The following is a 21,115-nucleotide window of genomic DNA, read 5'->3' on the forward strand; positions in this document are numbered from 1 at the left end:
ATTGTATAGATTAAATTGTGACCTAATCAATAGACTAGATTGGTTAACACCATAGTGTAGTTTGTCGAATGTTGACTAATTGAAAGCAGGAAAATCTGAACCTTGGTTTTACTAATCGATAGCACTCATCTGAGAATGAGTCAATAACCATTTAAAAATTTAATATGCTCTATGAGATTTCAGCATACCTTACTTATGGTTCCAACCAGAAAATTAGTTTCTAAACTACTCAAGTTATGATTTACGATGACTTTTGCAATTGGTACTAACTACGGTAATGAATTATTATAACAAAAAGAAATCTACAACTGACTGACCATTGAGTAATGATCAATGTTATGTTTATCCAATTCCACTTATCAAGTTCCAACATGATCATTGGTGTAAGTAACTTAACATAGCTTGCCTGATAACAACCAACTTTACAATCTGAAAAGCTACAATTTAGCTATTTTCATCTCATAGAAAATCTATGTAATTTTAGTTACTAAATCACTATTCAATTTGAAAACAAGCAACTCAAAGTGATCCAGGACTCTAAACAAGAATATTTTTTAAGATTTAGAGAAAAAAGATGAATTAGTTGTTTTCACTCCCTTCTCCCCTCCCACTCTATTCTTCTCTCTCTCACAATCTCCCCCAGTTCATTGATCATTATTTTCTAAAAACGAAATTATTCACATGTATCCAAAACTTAATTTTATGTCATTAATTTCTTATTTTGGTTTTTAGGTATAAAAAGTAAACAGAAAAAGAATTATCATTACATTTTGAATATATCAACCTCATCTCCTTCAACAGTACCAACTCATCAGTTTACTTATCTTTTTATCCTTACAAAGAGGAGATAACCACAGACATATAGACATAAATACGCAAGTGCACACACGTGAACACCTTCACTAGTGGCAAAGTGAATTCAATCATCCAGGATTTAATAAAATGATCAGCATTAGAAGTATATAGATTGCTACAACATTCAAATTATCACCATCATCAATGATAATTTTGTTCTAGTTAGTAACTGATGTTTACAACTTACTATTGTTATAATTATCACTATATTAATCATTATTAATATTATTATTATTTATGCAGTAGGCGTTGAAAATTCACACAGACACATGTACATGCGCACACTAGCACACAGACATACAAACTCATTAAATAATTGATTTCTTCTATAAATTAGTCAAATGTATTCAGTTTGTTAATTCTTTTTTTCACATTTTTTTTGTTGATTGATTGAATAAATTAATCTCGTTATTATATGGTGGTGGTGGTGGTGATGATGATGATGATGGTAGTGAATGGGTTATCTATTTTGTTTTGTTTGTTTATTTTTCCTTCTAATGAATTCGTTTGTCTCGCTTAGCTTGTTCGCGTTTCATGAATGACACTGAATGAATGATAAGTAGTAGTAGTGGTAGTGGTAGTAGTATTGAATTAATATCGTGTTTATCACTATTACTATTGTTGTAAGTACTAGAATGAGTTATTATTATTATTAACAAGTGGTAGTCAATGCTGCATTACCTCACAGTCCGTTACATATGAATTGTGAAAAGTGTATGTATGCGTGTATGTATATATGTATGTACCTGTACACAAGTGGAGACTATTTCCAACCCTTTCTTCATCCATCCATCCTTCTTTCTTTCTTTCTTTTATCAGGTCCCATTCCTTAGTTTTCATAAAATTACAATACATTTGTAGAAATGAAAAGTCATTGATGTATCATTAATTAATTAGTCCTAATGGAATTCGGTTTGTATTTGAAACACAATAAAATACAGGTAAGATGGATTATACTGTCGTTGTGTCAAATATTACAAAAGATGATAGATTTGTCGGAAAAAATTCATATTTCCACTATCACATCACCATTATTATTATTATTATTATTATTATTATTATTATTATGGACATATTCAAAATATGGAAAATTTTATTCCTAATGAAAATCCAAGTAAATATGAATTAAAAGAACTAAGATATGAATGAAGAATGTTCTTTCCCACAAATTCTCTCCAAGTATTCTGTAGTTATATATCCAAATTACTAATCCGAAAAAATGGTCAGATTTAAGGCAAAATGCATCGTTTAAAGTTATAACATGTGAACTAAGGGTTGTTAAGTTAACTCATATACAATTCTAACTTGAATCAGTTTATACGAGAAGTGAAATTTTTTTTTAGATTCATGATCCGAATAAATATGGGTCAAATAGGGTGAGAGAAATAATACTGGTTGCATGTAATCGGCAGAAAGCTTTCGACACTTGTGAACACGGGGAGCAGAACATCTATAACCTTATTGAGCTTTGTGAATATTAAAAAATAGGTCTTAATTGTCTTTTTAGTCACTGATGTTACTATTGAATTTTTCATAGTTTCAATTGACAATTTATAGAACTGAGATATCTGCATTGATTAACTGGTGAATAGTCAAGAGAGAGTTTAAATGGTTTAATTTATTTATTCTGGTTAGTATTTTTTTAACAAGTTTTTTTCTACGCGATGAGGTTGCTAACCCCATACCCGAACCCCCTCCTTTACTCAGGTTTGGGACCGGTAGTAGCCCTAGGAAAGCTATAGGCGTCGATAATTGGAGGCAGACATCAAAAGGAACAATAGCATCTAGGAACAACCGGAAAGAATTTTCCAGGACAGAGTTAGATGGAGAACATTGTTGAGCGGCCTATGCTCCTCTACGATGGGTAAAAGGCTTAAATAACTGAGTGGGCAAGTCACATTACACATCCATTTGATACTGTGTGATTTAAAGTAATCAGTAAGAAACCATGGACCCAAGTTTGTAGTAATATTTCACACCATGTTATTGGATGACTCAGATTTGAATTCCACAGAGACTGAAAATACTCGTTGATTTGAGTTCCCATTAGCTGGGAATGGTTTTCCATCAACTGCATACAACCACCTACGATAAAAAAAATACATAGAACATATCGAATCACTTAGACTAGTAACTCCATTGTAACTTGATCGATAAAACTCGTTTATGACCAAGGTACTAGACTGATACAATTAATTATTAATCAGTGTAACAAATTATCCTCCTCGGATAATATTCAGTGTAGTTGGTTTTTTCCCTTTAATACCATTACTACATACAACTGTATGACTCGCATCACAGTAACTTCTTTGACTGAAACAGTCAGTGAGGTGGAATTGAATTGTGAAGAGAAAAAAATTTTACGACAAAAATCAATGAACACCATATCCAAGTTAGTAAAAGCTTATTGTTAATTGCTTTAACCCATTAAAAATGCAACAGTCATCACAGAATTTAATTTGATAGTGTAAACCTACAGTTGAATCTATTTTATAAATAAATAATTGTATTATTGATTTAAGGATTTGTAATTTTTTGAGACGATCCTCTCAGGATCTAGATACTCCAAAAAAGATTAATCAATTCCAGTGGGTAATATAAACAATCGAAAGATAAAAATTCATACTAACAAAATTTAAACCCGTTGAATAAGCTAGTGATTAGTTGAACTCAGTGACTCAGTCGATAACGTCTTAGACGTTTGAAGTGAAAGGTATTGGGTTAGAGTCTTAGTGCAACCATCAATACTTAGATGAAGGTACCTCTAATCGACGAGCCCCAAATGGGATGAAATGTGTATCATGGATTCCCATGCTCTTCACTATACAACTTCATTGATAAATGCAACATTATTTATCACAATCTATATTCATCGTGATAAAAGAATACTAGATAACTACATTGTTCGATAATGATATGTAAAGTATATTAAACCTGAAATATAAAACTATATAGTTGTAAAAAGATTTGGAAAATTAAGATGAAATAAACTTAAAAACGTTACACTCGATATCGTGTTATGATCTCCAAGGAATTAATCTGAACTAAAATTTTAATTCAGATCATGAACGACTAAATGTCAGACCACTAGTGAAAACCTGGAAGCACTGGAACGCTGATTCGTCCCGTAGGCGGGATCTTGGATGCACACGACTGAGAAGCTCCATACTAGGACGAGACGGCCGTCAAACAGTGTTTCCATGTTTTCAGTGATGATCTAACATTGATCCATTCATCATCTCAATTAAAACTCATCAATCTCCACAACCCTATACTGATAAATTTAATTTACCAGATAGAAATTAGGTCAGAAAATAGCTATGCACACTTAAACAAAATATCCAGTCATATTGAGACGTTGAAAATGATTTAGTTTATGAGTATTGACCAATTTAGTATTGAAATGTTCTCAAAATGTAAAAAATGTTTAAATCTATTAATAATCTGGACGTGGATTTAGATTGTGCGAATATGGTTTCATTTTAAATTTCATTGAAGGTTATTCACAACGTTTTCATTGTTCAATAAATGTAATATATTAGGCTGATTCGGATACTTTTCCGTTTATTTAATAAAGAAATCTGTGTATAGTTTCTTATCGAACGTTTCATTTCACTTACACGAAACTGTTAGATATAACTATACAAGTGTAGTGCAAAAGGACAAGGTGCATAAAAAAAACGAGAAATATAGTGTTGGTAAAGACTTGAAATGAAGTCACAAATAACATTTACATTTGACCAAATGGTCACAAAAAATAATAGAAAGTACTAAATGGGTATTCTTATATGCTTAAACCTCACCTATACATTCAATGTTTCACTATTCTGGAAATAATCATTCCAACTTTGACTAAAAATTCTTATGTACTACAATTAACTTAGCTTAATACAGTCTTTAGAAAATGAAATGAAATAAATCTATGGTTTTCCTGAATGATTGATTACAAAATTACTCAATATTTCAATTATACATTCACATAGAGCTTTATATGGTTTATTATTCTTAAAAGGGATTTACACATTTCATTTTCTGGTTACTTCTTTTAAAACGTTCCTCAAACCAGTATTCATTACAAGGGATTTTGCATTCGTATACCCGTATAAGTGAGTAATAGTACATTACATATATTCATTTTATTCTGTTCAGTAATTTCATACACCAAAAAGTGTTTATACTATTGTATTTTAAGAGTTTAATTTGTACAGACAAATATTGGATGCATAATGAAACTTTAAGGAATAAGGAATTCATTGGATACTATTTGTTAAAATATCATGTGAAGGTAATCACCCTTTTTCAATGTTCAATAAAACTATGTTATCTAATATTTCCAAGTAATCACAATTGATTGACCATTGGGTGATGATCAATCAATTGTGATTACATCTCAGTCCTACTGGAGGTCAGTCGCCGCCCGGATAGCTCAATGGTAACATCTCTGACTGTCAAGTTGGGTGACACGGAATCGAATTCATCAGGGAGCACCAGTTCTCTCAAGATTACAGGTACACCTTGCTGACGAGTGCCAAGTAACACGAAGCCCGGGTCCAGAGTTTCCTATCGACTACCTCTAACCACCATCTAATTTCCAAGTAACTTTTTTCGTCCATATAGTGTGTCAGTGCTGCATATAAGAATGTAGTTTTAATTGAAGACGCTATCTACATATCTTTTATGAACACGCCACTGTAGAGTATCCCAACTTTTCAGATGAAAAAAGCAAATAAAGTGGGAGTTGAAAGTTAAATTGAAATCATCGGTGAAAATTATGCTCTAATATCCAACACTTACCTAATAAACGAACAAAAAAAATGTTCAAAAATACTTAATACCGCACACATATTAGGCATTAGAAAACGAATGCTCTACAAATTCACGGACACGCATCCTATCTTGGTATTTTTTCTAAACTTATTTTTCGAAGAGACAATCAATACAAAACTATGGTAGTTGGTTGGAAGCAGTTGACAAGTAATTTTGGGCATAAGTTTCATGCCATTTAGCATCTGTCAATAATGGATAACTTCATTCATGAAGAACTTGGTTCTATCCATTTGTTTATAACTTAAATCATCCAATATTTCATCTCCAAACTATAGATGAAATAACTAGTCTACTATGGGATATCACTGCTACTCAAACCTTGGTGCATTCTTTTTCATAACTAATTGAATCATGATCATATATTTACATGATTCATTTAATGTTTAATGTTTTGTTTGTGAGTTTTTAAGCAATTAATGTCTAGTCAGTGTAAAATGTAAATATAACCAAATTTTTTAAAACAAATTCCTTCAGATATTGTTAATTTATAATGAGTAGTTTGCAAATTATACAAAAGTTTCCTGATCGAATCATCTTAGTAAATGTTAGCTATGCTGTGTGTAATAATTGTTTAAGGAAATATTTATGATCAGAAGAGGGATATATGGAGATTGTAATAAATTTAACAGTTGAATTTATGAGTTGATCTATGCTAGAACACCATTGAAATCCATGTCGGGTGTGAATGGATGAAGGGTTGAGCAAGATCATGGATAGATTGAAGTTAGACATTTACACCGTTGGATGGTAGCTCAGTGGTCTAGAGGTTAAATGTTTGCGTGCGAGACCGATGTTCCTGCACTGGAGTCCCACGTGTGGGAACGTGTATACCCAATGCTGAGTAGTCCCATACTAGGACGAAACGACTGTCCAATGCTTCCAGTTTTTCAACGGTGGTCTAGCATAAACTGACTCATGAATTCAATTGTTAAAATATTTATGATTTTAGAGGAATGTCTGTACAAGTATATTTATCTAAAGTTAACTCAATGTTACTGTACAAAGTGATGATTAAGTTTTATTTAAATTATTTTACTGAAATTGCATTCTCTCAGTTGAATAGTTTAATTAAAAAGCTTTTATTGTCATTTTGGACAATATTATCAATGCCTACTTCACATAAATTAAATGTTAACGGTGTTTTTAAAAGAATAGCTAGCTCAGACAATACAATATTATCAAAAGTATCCATGTAGGGAATAAATCTTCATAATCATTTTCGATCATACGATGCGATAATGATAAGTTTACTCTGAACAGAAAATATAAGTATCTAATAATAAAAGCCATCAAAATAAATGAAATAGGTTAGTCAGTACCCCTGATATTCAACAATTATCCGATTTAAACAGATTTATAGTAAAGAAAACTAGTTACATATAAGTAATAATGTCAAACTTTTCTTTACAATATAAATAGCTTAGTATTCCATGTAAACACTTGCAATATAATTAAACATATGCCCACTAGTGACTGACTTCAATAGGCATTTACTGGGGATCTAGTGAGAAGTTCAACCGGGTCAGTTGTGAGATAGTAACTCACTGGTGACAATGGTGGATATGTCGCTCAATTTCATAGATTAGTTGAAATTAGACATTAACACCGTCGAATGCCAGCCAGCTCAGTGGTCTAGTGGTTAAGCGCTCACGCGTGAGAATGATAGGTCCTCGGTTCGAATCTCGCAAGGTGGGATCGTGGATGCCTACTACTAAGGAGTCCCGCAATATGACAAAACGGCCGTCCATTGTTTCCAGGTTTTCTATGATAATCAATTGACTCATGGTCTCAACTATTGAAATATAATTAAAGTTTGTAAACTAAACAATACTTTATGTTAGACAGTTGACAGTCTTCAGAAAATAAAAGAAAACACTTTGTCTCTTAATCAAATCTTTACGTTAAATATCGACTATAATAGAATTCATATTATAGTTTTTAGTTTACATTCAGTCTAGAAAAACAACATATTTTTTGCAGCAAAAATAGACCACTGCATACTTTACGTTATTATTATTATTATTTACTTTCATTCAACTACTTATAATACAAAAATCCTTAATTAAATTTATTTGATCATCTCCAGTCACTTAATCAACTGTGGAATATTCATTGTCTATATATATATATATATATATATATATATATATATATATATATATATATATATATATATATATATATATATAATTTGAAACGTATCCAGTTTTTAAAAATTATTGATTCCCGCCGCTGTCACTGCCGCCGCCCCCTCCCTCTCCACTTTATTTTTAATTAAATCCAATGCAAAAATCAATATTGATCAGAATCAAAATAGGAATCAGTATCAATAACTTTGTGTGATAATCATTGGAAATTGTTTAGAAGAGAATATCATTATAACATTATTATAAAATGAAAGGAGGATAGTTCATTTCGTCTGTTCTTTTTTTCTTTTCCTATATACACATTTAATAATTATATAAGTATATGAGAAGTTTTACAAATATAGTTTTCTTTTTCTTTAAATAGAGACTATTTACTACTGTATAATTAATCAGTCAGTAAGTAGTGAATAATGTCACTTTTATAGGTTCGCATCTTCACAGCTTCTGTTATATAAAGGATATGGGATTGAGCTCTATTTGAAAATGACGAAGGTAGACGATAAGTCACTTGAAATGATTTGGTTTATGACAAGGTAATCCTATATTGTCATATTCGTCTGGCACATTTTAGACCACACTGAAAAGTGTTTACCTATTCGCTGATTAAGTTCCCTGGTAATGCGCTCAATATATCAGAAGTTATAGATGCACACTGAAGAAACGAACTCAAGTAATTTATCATTTTGTTAAAATAGACATCGCCAGTTGAATAGATGTCAGTGTAAGATGAGTTGCGTAAAATATACATTTAACTCCGATTCATAATCTATAATGCGGGATATCACTAGTCACACTCCTGATGAATTGTAGTTTCAGGAGGGAAGATCGCTTAAGAACGATCTGAATCTACAACTTCTTCCCTCTACACATCCACTTCTTTAGAAACCTTTAATATTATTTATCAAGTCTTTTAGTGTTGACTGAATTTTCTTGATTAAGTTGCATTTAGAGCCACAAGCCAATAGAATTCAATTAGCACTAAAGGATTGGAAAATTGTGACACTGATCACTACTCAGTAATCAGTCAATCTTAAATATTTCAGTTCTACATGAGCTCAGTGGCCCACCGAATAACTTAGTAGTGACGTCTCAAACTGTATAACTGGGTGGCTTGGGTCCGAATCCTATAGTAAGAATCAATTCCTGAAAGAATTTAGGGATGCCTTGTTGACGAGTATCAATCAGCACGCAACTTGGGTTAATCAGGATTTCCTACCAATTATCTCTAACCTCCTAAATTATCTAGCAATGTTATGGGAAAGAATATCACTGATATAGGTCAAGTAACAGATTTAACTACGAGGCTTTAAGCAATCGATAGACAAAATAAATATTGAATAAATGGTTATGTAGAAGCAGATGTAATTCTTCGTTTAAACATACTCCTCAAAAGAGTTTATAGCTAACCTGGCACTGCCGTGGTAATTTGATGTTACTCATTCAAATATATTTTTATCGACTCACAAGATTTATAAACACTGTTCATTATTTTCACCAACTTTCGATTGTTGGAGTTAATACCTTTCAGTGAAATTATGAAGAGATAAACGTTAGACCACCACTGAAAACTTGGAAGCACTGGATGGCCGTCTCATCCTAATATTGGACTACTCAACAATATGCATCCACAATCTCACATGCGGTAATCGAACTCGGGACACTCGGTCTCACCCACAAATACCTAAAATTTGAACCATTGAGTTGTTATTCAACGGTGTCAGTGCCTAACTTCGATCAATTCACGGTATTGCGCGCCCATCTTACATTGTCTTCGATGGGTGATTGACTCACATCCGACACAGTTGAACTCCACCAGTCATAACTTCTCACTAGAACTCCGAGAATTACCTCTCGAGGCTAGTCACTACTATTTAACAAATAATAATTATCAGTACTGGGTTATACAGACTGTTGAGTTTTCACATGAAATGCATTTGAAAAACATTTTTCTTTTTGAAACTGTTGTGTGTGTGTGTAGAGAGAGAGAAAATTTATAGAACGCAAAATGAAATGGAATCTATTCACATCATTTAAAAATTTAGATAAATAACAGAGACAAATAAGATGGTCATAAATTTTATTTTTAACATGCAGTAAAGCTGAGGTACATCAGATCAAATAAAGAATACACAAATAAACGTGGATAATAAGTATTATCTGAAGGGATTTTATGGAGATTGATTTTAGTCCGTAAGTTGCATTCATCACGGATTTATCTGATTTGAGGTACTATTAAAAAGCCAGGGAACACTGGACAGTTGTTTCTTAGTTACTTGTAATTGATGGAGTTTAGACATGTTGTACGTGAAACCTTTGAAAACAATGGCATATCACAAATTAATTAAAGTTCGTACTGTGTACCCAGTAGTTCTAATGTTTAGGTATTTGTTATGAGACCTGATTGTCTTCGGTTCAATCTCTGATAGGAGTGTGGGTTCACACTGCCGACTAGTTTGAGATTTAAAACAAAACACATGTCTAGTACCCCCTGATTTTTAGTGATACCCTAACTGAAATCAATCTGTAACTAATATAACCCATTTATACATTCTTATTGACATATTTTGATTTCTTACTAGGTCAATCAAACAGCCATTTGTCTTCAAACACCCTAAAACTATTTAACGACTTATCATATGACTTTTGTCATAGTAATTAATTCATATTTGTATGTGTCAAAATTCACCCCCCCCATTGAACATATATCATGCTTAGGAATACATGTATTAGTATTTTGTCTGTACACATACGTATTAGACTTTGAAAATATGCTTCTTCCCATGCAAACTTTCACAAGTCTGTGACAGTATTAGAATGAAAGAATAATAATAATAATAAACGAGAAAGACAATTGGAAAGAAAAAGAGATTTATCATTTGGGAAACAAAACTTTCTCAATTAACTAAATAGATATCACGAAACTTATTCAACAGTTTGTATTAACTAAGAAAAATTGATATAGAATATTTAATTAACAATCTGGGAATCAAATCATTAATCAATTTTTGATAATTTATCTGTTGAATGATAAAGTGATCACTATGAGTTGATAATAAATACACTTTGTTAGTAATATAGAAAAGCGTATTTAAGAAGTAAGTATCTGTTTCAATCGATAATGTGTTTGCGTTCAATATGATGCATCGATTTTTTTTAGTTGATAAGATCTTGGATCTGGAGAACTACGAAAGCCATCATCCAGAAAATACAGGTGTTTATTAACAGTTGTCTATGCTAAATACTTAGGATCCGTGGGTCAGACACTATTAGCAACAGCCTACTGTTGGAGAGAACAAATCAGATCCCAGTGGAGGAAGAAATCAGGAAGAAGCGCTGGAAGTGGATAGGACACACATTGAGGAAAGCACCCAACTGCGTCACAAGACAAGCCCTCACATGGAATCCTCAAGGACAAAGGAAAAGAGGAAGACCAAATAACACATTACGCCGGGAAATGGAGATAGACGTGAGAAAAATGAACAAGAATTGGATGGAACTAGAAAAGAAGGCGGAGGACAGAATGGGTTGGAGAATGCTGGTCGGCGGCCTATGCTCCATTGGGAGTAACAGACGTAAGTAAGTAAATAAGATCTTGGATGTCTGACAGAAAATTAAGGAATACAAAAATGACTATTTTGTCATCTTATCTATCGAAAGATTTATTTCATCAATACATTTGTCCATCAAATTTAGCTCATTTCATCTTGAAATAAAAACTATTTCAAAAGACATTGATTATCTGGTATTAATTTGTTTGGTTTTTGTGTTGTAGTTACGAAGCATTTGTCTAAAGTTTACTAAATATAAATACTTTAAAAAATCACAATTGATTGATCACTGGGTGGTGATCAATGTCATGTGTGTCAAGTCCTTATTTAGTGCAGATCGAATGCTATCGACCATGTTGCAATGTGGCCACTAGTTTAGGTGACTCGACACTGCGTGCACTATATATTGATAGCATTCGATCTGCACTAAATAAGGACTTGACACACATGACATTGGTCACCACCCAGTCATCAATCAATTGTGATTACATCTCAGTCCTACTGGAGGTCAGTCGCCGCCCGGATAGCTCAATGGTAACATCTCTGACTGTCAAGTTGGGTGACACGGAACCGAATCCGTCAGAGAGCACCAGTTCCCTCAAGATTACAGGTACACCTTGCTGACGAGTGCCAAGTAACACGAAGCCCGGGTCCAGAGTTTCCTATCGACTACCCCCAACCACCATCTAATAATTTAAACATTTTTTTACATACATCATCTGTAGTTTTGAACAGAGCATAATGAGCAAGTGTTTCGTGTCTACACACACACACACATACAGACACACATACACGAATCCCCATATAAAGTCAAAATAAAAACAATAACCATGTTTTAGTATGATTCTTTTGTTAACGTTGATTTTTTTAGAATCAAGGAAACACTTCTTTTCTACTGGGATTAAATGGTGGCTAATAATTGAATCCATAACAAATAATTCGTATTTTTCGAAACCTGTCAGTTGACTGCACTTGTGTTTCGATGGTAATGTTCACAATCAGATTAAAACACAATTTCTTCCGATTCGAACGTTCAATATGTTATTAACTGAGATACTAATTTCAGATAACTCTCAGCCTATCCAACGGGTATAGATTTTATTTGTAAGGGACTGTATTCTCCCGTTGTTGGTGTTAAGCACTCCAATTGATCAATCTCTATTTACTAGCCATAAATGAACTTTATGATAAAGTTCTAAGTGACCTAAGTATCAAAGCGATTCGCTTAGGATGGATACTTACTACTAGTGACTCTTACTAATTGTGATTAGTTATTTGGTCCCTTTTCGCTAATATTGTTGTCGACCTTCAAATTGCCTCGATTGGTTTTAATGTAAATTAGAGTAAAACCCGATGATCTAATTGAGAATAATATTATTGGCTTATGTATGTTGTTCCAACAAAAAATGATTTGTTTCAGTCCTTAACATCAACAGCAGGACATTGAAAACACTTGCAAATAATATACAGTTCTCTTTAAATAAATATTAATTATCATTATAGGGTTTCGCAGGAATTGTAAAATTATCATACAGCATAAGTCGAGGATTGATCCTAATTAGACCACCATCGGAAACCTAGAAGCACTAGACGTCCGTTTCTCCCTAGTGTGCGGTTCCTCAATGGCAGTAAGAGTTTAGAAACTTTGATCCAGAAATCGTACGCAGAACCTTCGGCCTCTCTCTCGAATACTCAACTGCCAGACCACTAAGCCGACATATTGTAGTGTCGGTTGCTATGTCAAGCCCACATAACTTATTTTAGCTTATGGACAGGTCAATTTATCCATTCTTCTTGAATCCCATTTTGACCTTGTTAATTATTCGCTTATCAACCTTGACTTTTTATGTAAGCGTATTTGCGGGAAATTCCTATCTTACTCATCACATGTCTGTAACTTATTTTTGTGTGACTATGAATATCGATTCACGCTTGGTTAAATCGAGTTGGCTCACTCTCCTTCTTCGTTGCGCATCATTTCGTTTCTCTTTGTTTCTTTGATCGTCTGTCCAGATAAATGGTTGTATGAAATATACTCATTCGAAATCCATTCTCGTATTTGACTAATTTAATTCCGTAATATACTTACGCGAGTTAAGTCGATAATTATATAGGAGGATTGGCGATATGTACAAGTAGATAACGATAATCACACGATCCAATTGGAGTCAGATATTCAAAGGCCACTAAAATCTAACGAATGACACATTAATCTACCTCAAGGCAATCGAAGATGGTTACGCAATATCATGAATCGATTGAATGCCCATCCATTGATCTACAGCTTAGGGGTTCATGCGCCAGTCCAAAGGTCCTAACTTCGATCCCCGGATGCGAGATCGTAAGTGCTCACTGACATTGTGGAATTGCACACTTGAACAAAACTACTGTCTTATGTTTCCATATTTTCGATGATGATCTACCTAAGATCAGTTTATGATTTAAAATATTTAAGATTATTATTTAAACAATTCAGTAATTACTTGAATGTTACAGTTAGAAATTTTCATATTGATTTGTGCATGTTGAATGGGATGAAAATAAAAAATCGTTCCGTTTTCAAGAAAAAAATTAAATAATTCCCACTTTATGTTCTTTTAATCTAATAGACAAGAAACTATTTACCTTTCAGGAAAAAAATGGAAAATTTTCTTACAGATTGCAGAAAATTAAACAAGTTTTATACATCCTAACCAATTTAAGAAGAAAAAAGAAATTTTCTAAATTTAGTAACCGAATAACAACATATTGCATTTTCTTAAAAAAAATGTTTTTGTTTCAATGATTTGAACAGATTATTTCTCTATTTATCCCAGTAACAGGAACTAACAATTAAAAATTCTTTAGAATTTTATACATTTATAAAGTGATTCGTTATGAAAGATGGATAGTGGCTAACCGTGAAATCCAAGACGCGTGTTTCGTCCTATTTGGGACTTGTCAGCCGGATGTACCTGCATTTCAAACTTGATGTTCACTCCACCGCTAACCACTATTCATCTTTGCTTTAAAAAAAGCTTGTGACTTAAGGTTATATCGAGGCATCCGCACAGGATGCACATATGCCAATATGAGACTGATCAATTGTGGTCCTAAATAACAATGGGAAGATACAAGTAAAACGACGCCAAGTGAATTTGATTTGTTATGAACTTAAATTTCTTTATATGCCAATTAATTAATGTATAAAATTAGACAACAGTTTAGATTTAACATTGAAGTGAAATTCAAATGAATAACAAATTGAATTGTGTTGTAATGAGAAGTGATAAAATAAATTGAATATAAAAATCCATAGTAGTAACATTTCACTGGTATTCTCAAGAAGATAAGGAAGTGGGAGACGCAAAGAGAGGGATAGGAAGAACAGGAGAAGGTGAATGAGAATGATGAAGTGTTCAGATTGCTACAACTTTGGAGAACTGTCACTTGCTACTAGGATCTATGTGTTATATCTGAATGTTATATCTAAATGAATGGAAACTTCCAGGACTAATTTATGGCCTATTATATATATATATATATATATATATCCTTTATCACGAGTTTTATTTTAACCCATTAATTACTGTTTCGTAACTTACTGTTCTTAATTTATTTCCAAATTATCACTTAAAGTTACCCTTACTCGCAGCCAATTTTTGGCTTGATCATGTATAATTGTTATTTTACATTTTATGGTGTGATGCGATAAGGTATTTCTGTATATAAATTACGTATGCATGAAATCTAATATTAGTATAGTTGAGGCTTATTACTGTGTTCTATACTCAACGGATGGAGTAAGAAGAGAAACTACTAAATCGAAAATCAATAAAGTTAGCAATGAATCAAAGCTGGCTAGCATGTGAGTGGTTAACTCAAGAGCAAAGTCATAGAAATCGTTATTTTGATTGATAGTTTATCATGTAATATTATTAAGTGACTATTAGTCATAACACTGTGAACTGCACAACGTAAGGCAGAACACAAAGATGATAAATGTGGATTTATTTGACACCGAAACTCGATCAAAACAATCCCTGAATACACTGATTTTTCTATGAATTATTTATATTGTTCAACAGTGAGATTTGTATAAAGTGAGCTGATTCGTACTTCATATTAATTACTGTGTAAATACAAGCTTATTGTATCATAAAATTAAACGTCTATAACCAACAGTTATAACTAACTGATTAAATTATGAAATTACTTATTGTGAAAAATGTGAGTTTTATAGCAAAGACATTTGGAAAGAATCAATGTTGTATATGATTAGTACTTCGATCGAATAGTACTTTGGTCAGCGTGTCAGCGGATATCATTTATGCTTTTCGGTAAAACTATATAGCATAGTGTTTTGTTTTGTTTTCATTAATGTTTTAAAATTACTTACTATATTAGTTAATAGAGTACTTAAACAATTTTTTTTCAGTCATCAAAGATATAGTTTGCATTGTTAATAAAAACTCCTTAATAAGTACATAAGAGTTTTCACAAGTTGAAATCATGAGTCAATTGAAGCTAGACCACCATGGAAAACCTGGAAGCACTGGACGACCGTTTCGTCCTGGTATGGGACTCCTCAGCAGTGCGCATCCCATTGACTCATGATTTCAACTTGTGAAATTTCTAAAAAATCTCCACAAAACCCATTCTGACATAAGAGTTTTGTCAAGCAAATGTGTTTCATCAGCAATTTAACAACTAAACAATCCTATTTGAATTGTTCACTTTAATATTCAGTGATTTATCTTTTAGTCTGTAAGTCTTGAATCATTCTTTTAATGACCTCTATGCAGATTTCATATCATTGTAAGATAATTACTATTATGAATTGGGATCAGCAGGAAAACCATTGAAAGCCAGTGCTCATAGGGTTTAAGCACCACCATCCACATCTCAACAGCAGTTCAAACTCAAATCATATCACAAAGATAAACTTAAGACTTTCCACTTCAGCGGTAAGTATCATGGCATTATATCACTGAGCTCAAGGTGAATGAGTAACATTATTTTGCTTAAGTCAATTTTTATGCAATTCTCACTTAATAAAACAGACGAGTCATCTCTCACTCTCCTTCTGTGGTTAATCCAACAGTAATATAGTAAGATTCCGAATGAGGCTTTAGTCTGATGACCGATATTATCCTCAATATCTCCGATGTTTAATTTCTGTATTGTTTTGGGAACCTTCAACCACATTTTCATCTATTTAATGGATAAAGGTTGTATAGTAAAATGATATTACCACTAGGAATTTCACTTTAGGTGCATGAAGTAATGCACAACTGTCTTCTGTGGAAATGTTGATGTAGCGTAGATAACACGTCAAATAAACACAAACATAGTGGTCATAATGACTAATTAAAATGTTTAATATAAAGTACACTCCAGTATGTAGTATCTACTTGTCAAATGAACTGAAGAATTATTGAAAGGATTGGATTTATTGGAGTCAGACATTGGCACCGTTGAATAACAACTCAATAGTTCAGATTTTAGGTATTTGTGGGCGAGACCGAGTGTCCCGGATTCAATTTCCACATGTGGGATCGTGGATGCGTACTGTTGAGTAGTCACATACTATGATGAAACGGACGTCCAGTGATTCCAGGTTTTTAATGGTGATCTAACTTAGATCGATTCAGCATTGCTATGAAATGATATTTATTATTATCGTTATCATCATATCATAAAATACAAAATGAAACCGGCGCGTTGCTTAAAACCTTCATAAGTAGTATGTAGGTATACAGTGAATATAAAACTTGTACACGACTAACGTATGGATAGTGTTTGTTTGATTGAAATCAGTATTGTTATTCCGTTTTTATATTCCAAGAAAATGGTGACGATTTTATACTTACAAATAGAGAAAGAAAAACAGTCCAATGATTTGATATGAATCATTCAAAGTAAAAGAAAATAATCAGATTGAATTTACTGCACAATTTAAGAAATCAGTCAGCCAGTCGATCAGTCTGTTTATCAGTTACAAGCAACGTAGAGCCCTGGGAGAATGTGTTATGTTTCGAGTTGTGAAAGAACATCAGCATAGCGCGATGAAAACACTAAGATAAACATAAAGATTCTCTAAATATGATAGTTAATTTTATAAAAAACCATTAATATGTTGTTGACGTTCCTGATTGTGAAAGTTAATACAATCCACATAAACTAATTATAGAGTTTCCAAGTTGATATTTATCCGGCTTCACTCTATATGTACGGGATTATTAAATTAACCCAGCCAGTTTATGAGTCTATGACCACAGTGAAATAGATTGCATAACTACGCATAAATGGTAAAATATACAAACTAATAATAGGAAAACAAGTGTACTAGTAGCGACAAGAACAGTAAAATATCAAGTTTTAATCAATAGTTCCACACAAGGTGTAGGTCAAAGTTGGATAAAACCAATTAGAATTACACAATAAGTGTGTAAATGATCACATAGTGAAGTATGTGGACGGAAGATATAAAATAGGGTCATAGGTTCGAATCTTTAATGTCTCTGTGATATGTAGTAGACAGTATAGATCTCTATTAGGAAATAATAAAGGTAAATAATAGATCATTACAACCATCATCAAAAGGATACAAGTGCTTATAAACATTTGTCTATACAAGATATTCCAAATCCGTTGGCCTGACATCATCAGCAACGACCTATTGTGGCAGAGAACAAACTAGATTCCACCACCACACTCTTGGTGGATAGGACACACATTGAAGAAAATGCATCGCAAAGCAAGCCCTAACCTGAAATCCTCTGGGCAAAAGGAATCATTTGACCACTGCTAATCAGGTTTGTTTAGATAGAGCTATGTTTATTTTTTAACTTTACCCTTTCAAAACCACACAAGAAGATGTTCTCTTATTCGTTGGTAGGTTCACATTAAAGAAGTAAACTCAGATACTTTATCTTTTGTTTAAATACAAATCATTGGTTCAAAAGAAACCATCACTGTAAAATCAGCTGCGTAAAATGTCTTTTATTCACGTATATTACAATAAAGCCTTACGAAGATCTAATTAGAAACAGTATTGTTTGCTTATATGTATTGTTCTAATAGTATATATGTGATAAATAGATTACAGTGTTACTCAAGAAATTTTTTGCAAGTTCATTTGTCTTTTCATTATCAAGTTATTTAATCATTCAAATAGTTTTTAACTAGTCAAACAAAATAGAGTGTGGAAATGGTGGTATAAAAACTGTAACATTCGAAGAAGAGTCCAACTGATGACACACAATCGATAGGAAAATAGTAAAGAGAGGAGAGTTAAAGAGTATTACACAATGAAAATTTGTAAAAATTTCAAATGAAAAGTTTGCATTCCTTTGTGTTTCTCTGAAGTTAAATATGTTATTTGAGATATTTAGTAAATGATGTAATTATCAAAGAGTTGCTGAGCTATTTAAGCCGTTTCACAGATTGTGTCTAATTAATTAACATCGAGGTAAAGTGCACGGAATATCAAGTCACTTAGGATGCGGAATAAAAATCCATAAATGGCACCAAATCTTTTTTACATTATCGATACATCTATCCGTTGGGTGTCAAGAAAACATAAAACGTAAGTTCAAGGTTTCCGATAAACTATTCTACATCTGTTCAACTCTTCCAATTTTCAAAGAAAATTAGACTGATCATCAGTAGATTTATGAATTCCTAGTTTTTCATAATTATAGATACATGTTCATTTTTATATTTGTTGTTTGAATCTTCACATTTAAGTTTATGACTACAATTGATCAGTCTCTTATTGGCATATGTGCATTATGTGCGGATTGCTTCGATATTGCCTAAAGTCACAAGCATTGCTAGCCACCAGCATGTGTTTTAATTAATTCATTTTTAATGCATTATTGGTGTACATTATTTTCCTTAAAAAGCATGCACTATACACACTCCTAAGCCATCTATACATTACCAACAGCTCATTACATTATTAAAAACTCACTATAAGGTATAATATAGCAATCTCTGCTCTTCGAGTAACCAAAAGGGTTTTTTAAATAGTAGTTGGTGACCAAACATCCTAAGAAAATCGAAGCTAACTGTCACGTTATCAGTGTTAAAATAATAAGTTATATCCAATACTTATGACTACATTTCTACTCATTTAATTGGTGAGTATTGCATATCCTAGTATAATTCTCATTAAAGTTTGGAGGTATACAACAACAATGTGTTATGAACATGTCAATGTAGCACAGCCAAACATGGTGAATAAAAAACTCAAATATAATGAGATTAAAGGCTCAAAATAAAATCTCTAATATGTATTACTTATCTCCATTTACTGAACAGATAAAATGTTTCATATTGTCAAATATTACACATTACTTCAATAATAAAAACAAATGACTGGTTAACCCAAATCCCCAAGGTATTACATTTTATCACCTACTCATCAGGAAAAAAACTTTTCCTTATACAAATCATAATATGAAATTAAAGTTCAGTTTGTCAACACATACACACATATGCATGGAAACACATACAAAAAAACAAATTGAACACAACAACAACAACAACAAAAAACTCACCTTCATTTAATAAGGAATAATCCTCGTCAAAATTCATTATCATATTATTATTCTTTTGAATATTTTGGCATAATTTTTCAAATACATAATGTTCACGATCAATACGTCCTCTTGTTACTAATTGATGATTATCAATAATTTGAAAATGTTGATTTTCATTTAAGATATTTAATATCAGTGAAGTCTTTGATGTATTTTTCGGTGTATAATGATCATAAAGAAACATTAAATCACATACAAATGTACTAATCAGGATTTCTTCTATAATAATACATTTATTATTATTATTATTATTACTATTATATACATCCTTATTATGATTGTCGTTTGGTCGACTTTCATCAGCTGTTATTATAAAGTAATGTAATATACTTGTTAAAAAGATTGAATGAACTATTGTAAACATTGAAATGATTATGAAATAATGAATATAAAATGTGTACATAATTTATATTGATTAAAGAAAAGTGTTATTTCAAAGAAGAATGGAATAAAGTTGATTTGTTTCAGTGTCATTTTATTCCCAGGAATTGAACAATTCAAAATTATAAAGAGAATTTCTATGAAGAACAAAAAAAGAGGAGAAAAGAAAAGAAAAACTATCATGTTATTCATGAATTAGACATATTCTTAATTTTTTTTACACTTATCCAATGGTGTATTAAGTGGTACATAAAAGTGAGGTATATCTATTTTTAATTCCAAACAACAGAATAGTGTTAGTTGTTTCTAAGTAATTTATCTTTTGATATGTCTAATCACAAATGAATTACAAATCATCCAGTCAGTATTCATTAACCTGGTTACTTGTTGGTTGTAAACACATACACACATATGCATGGAGAGAAAGTGTGTGTGAGAGAGAGAGAGACGTATATATGCACTTACGTATATACAAGTTCGGGAAATCAGTAAACTTGACTCACAATGACATTTTCAATTGACTCAGGAATGATAATGATTATATTGTTCCACATATAATTATTATTAACATACTTTCAGATGTGTGAATATGACAATTATGTACAAACGAGTATTAATGAGATGTGTGTTATTTTCTGTGTGTGCACACGCCATATATACTTATACACATATATATACTAACACAAATACATACATTACATATATTGTGTGAGTCTTCTAAAAAATCATGCCAACTATTTCCCAAAATTATTTTTATTCTATTTTGAAA

General features: G+C 32.1%; 1 protein-coding gene across 1 annotated transcript in view; it reads right to left on the reverse strand.

The window, feature by feature from the left end:
* CDH2_8 (Chromodomain-helicase DNA-binding protein) overlaps nt 1-20,519 on the reverse strand; it is a gene marked incomplete at its 3' end in the record, with an annotated part of 74,846 nt that extends 54,327 nt beyond the window's left edge. Inside the window, exons 1-8 of the mRNA XM_051219446.1 lie at nt 19,924-20,519; nt 17,820-17,880; nt 11,986-12,063; nt 11,111-11,233; nt 10,516-10,627; nt 5,243-5,415; nt 2,835-2,940; nt 189-269 (exon numbers count right to left, since the gene is read on the reverse strand). Of these exons, the coding sequence (XP_051065442.1) occupies nt 189-269; nt 2,835-2,940; nt 5,243-5,415; nt 10,516-10,627; nt 11,111-11,233; nt 11,986-12,063; nt 17,820-17,880; nt 19,924-20,368 (1,179 nt within the window). The 5' untranslated portion in view covers nt 20,369-20,519. The remainder of the gene's footprint in view (nt 1-188; nt 270-2,834; nt 2,941-5,242; nt 5,416-10,515; nt 10,628-11,110; nt 11,234-11,985; nt 12,064-17,819; nt 17,881-19,923) is intronic.
* Between the last annotated feature and the right edge of the window lie 596 nt (nt 20,520-21,115).

This window comes from Schistosoma haematobium, chromosome 6 (genome assembly GCF_000699445.3).
Source record: "Schistosoma haematobium chromosome 6, whole genome shotgun sequence".
Classification (NCBI taxonomy): Eukaryota; Metazoa; Platyhelminthes; class Trematoda; order Strigeidida; family Schistosomatidae; genus Schistosoma; species Schistosoma haematobium.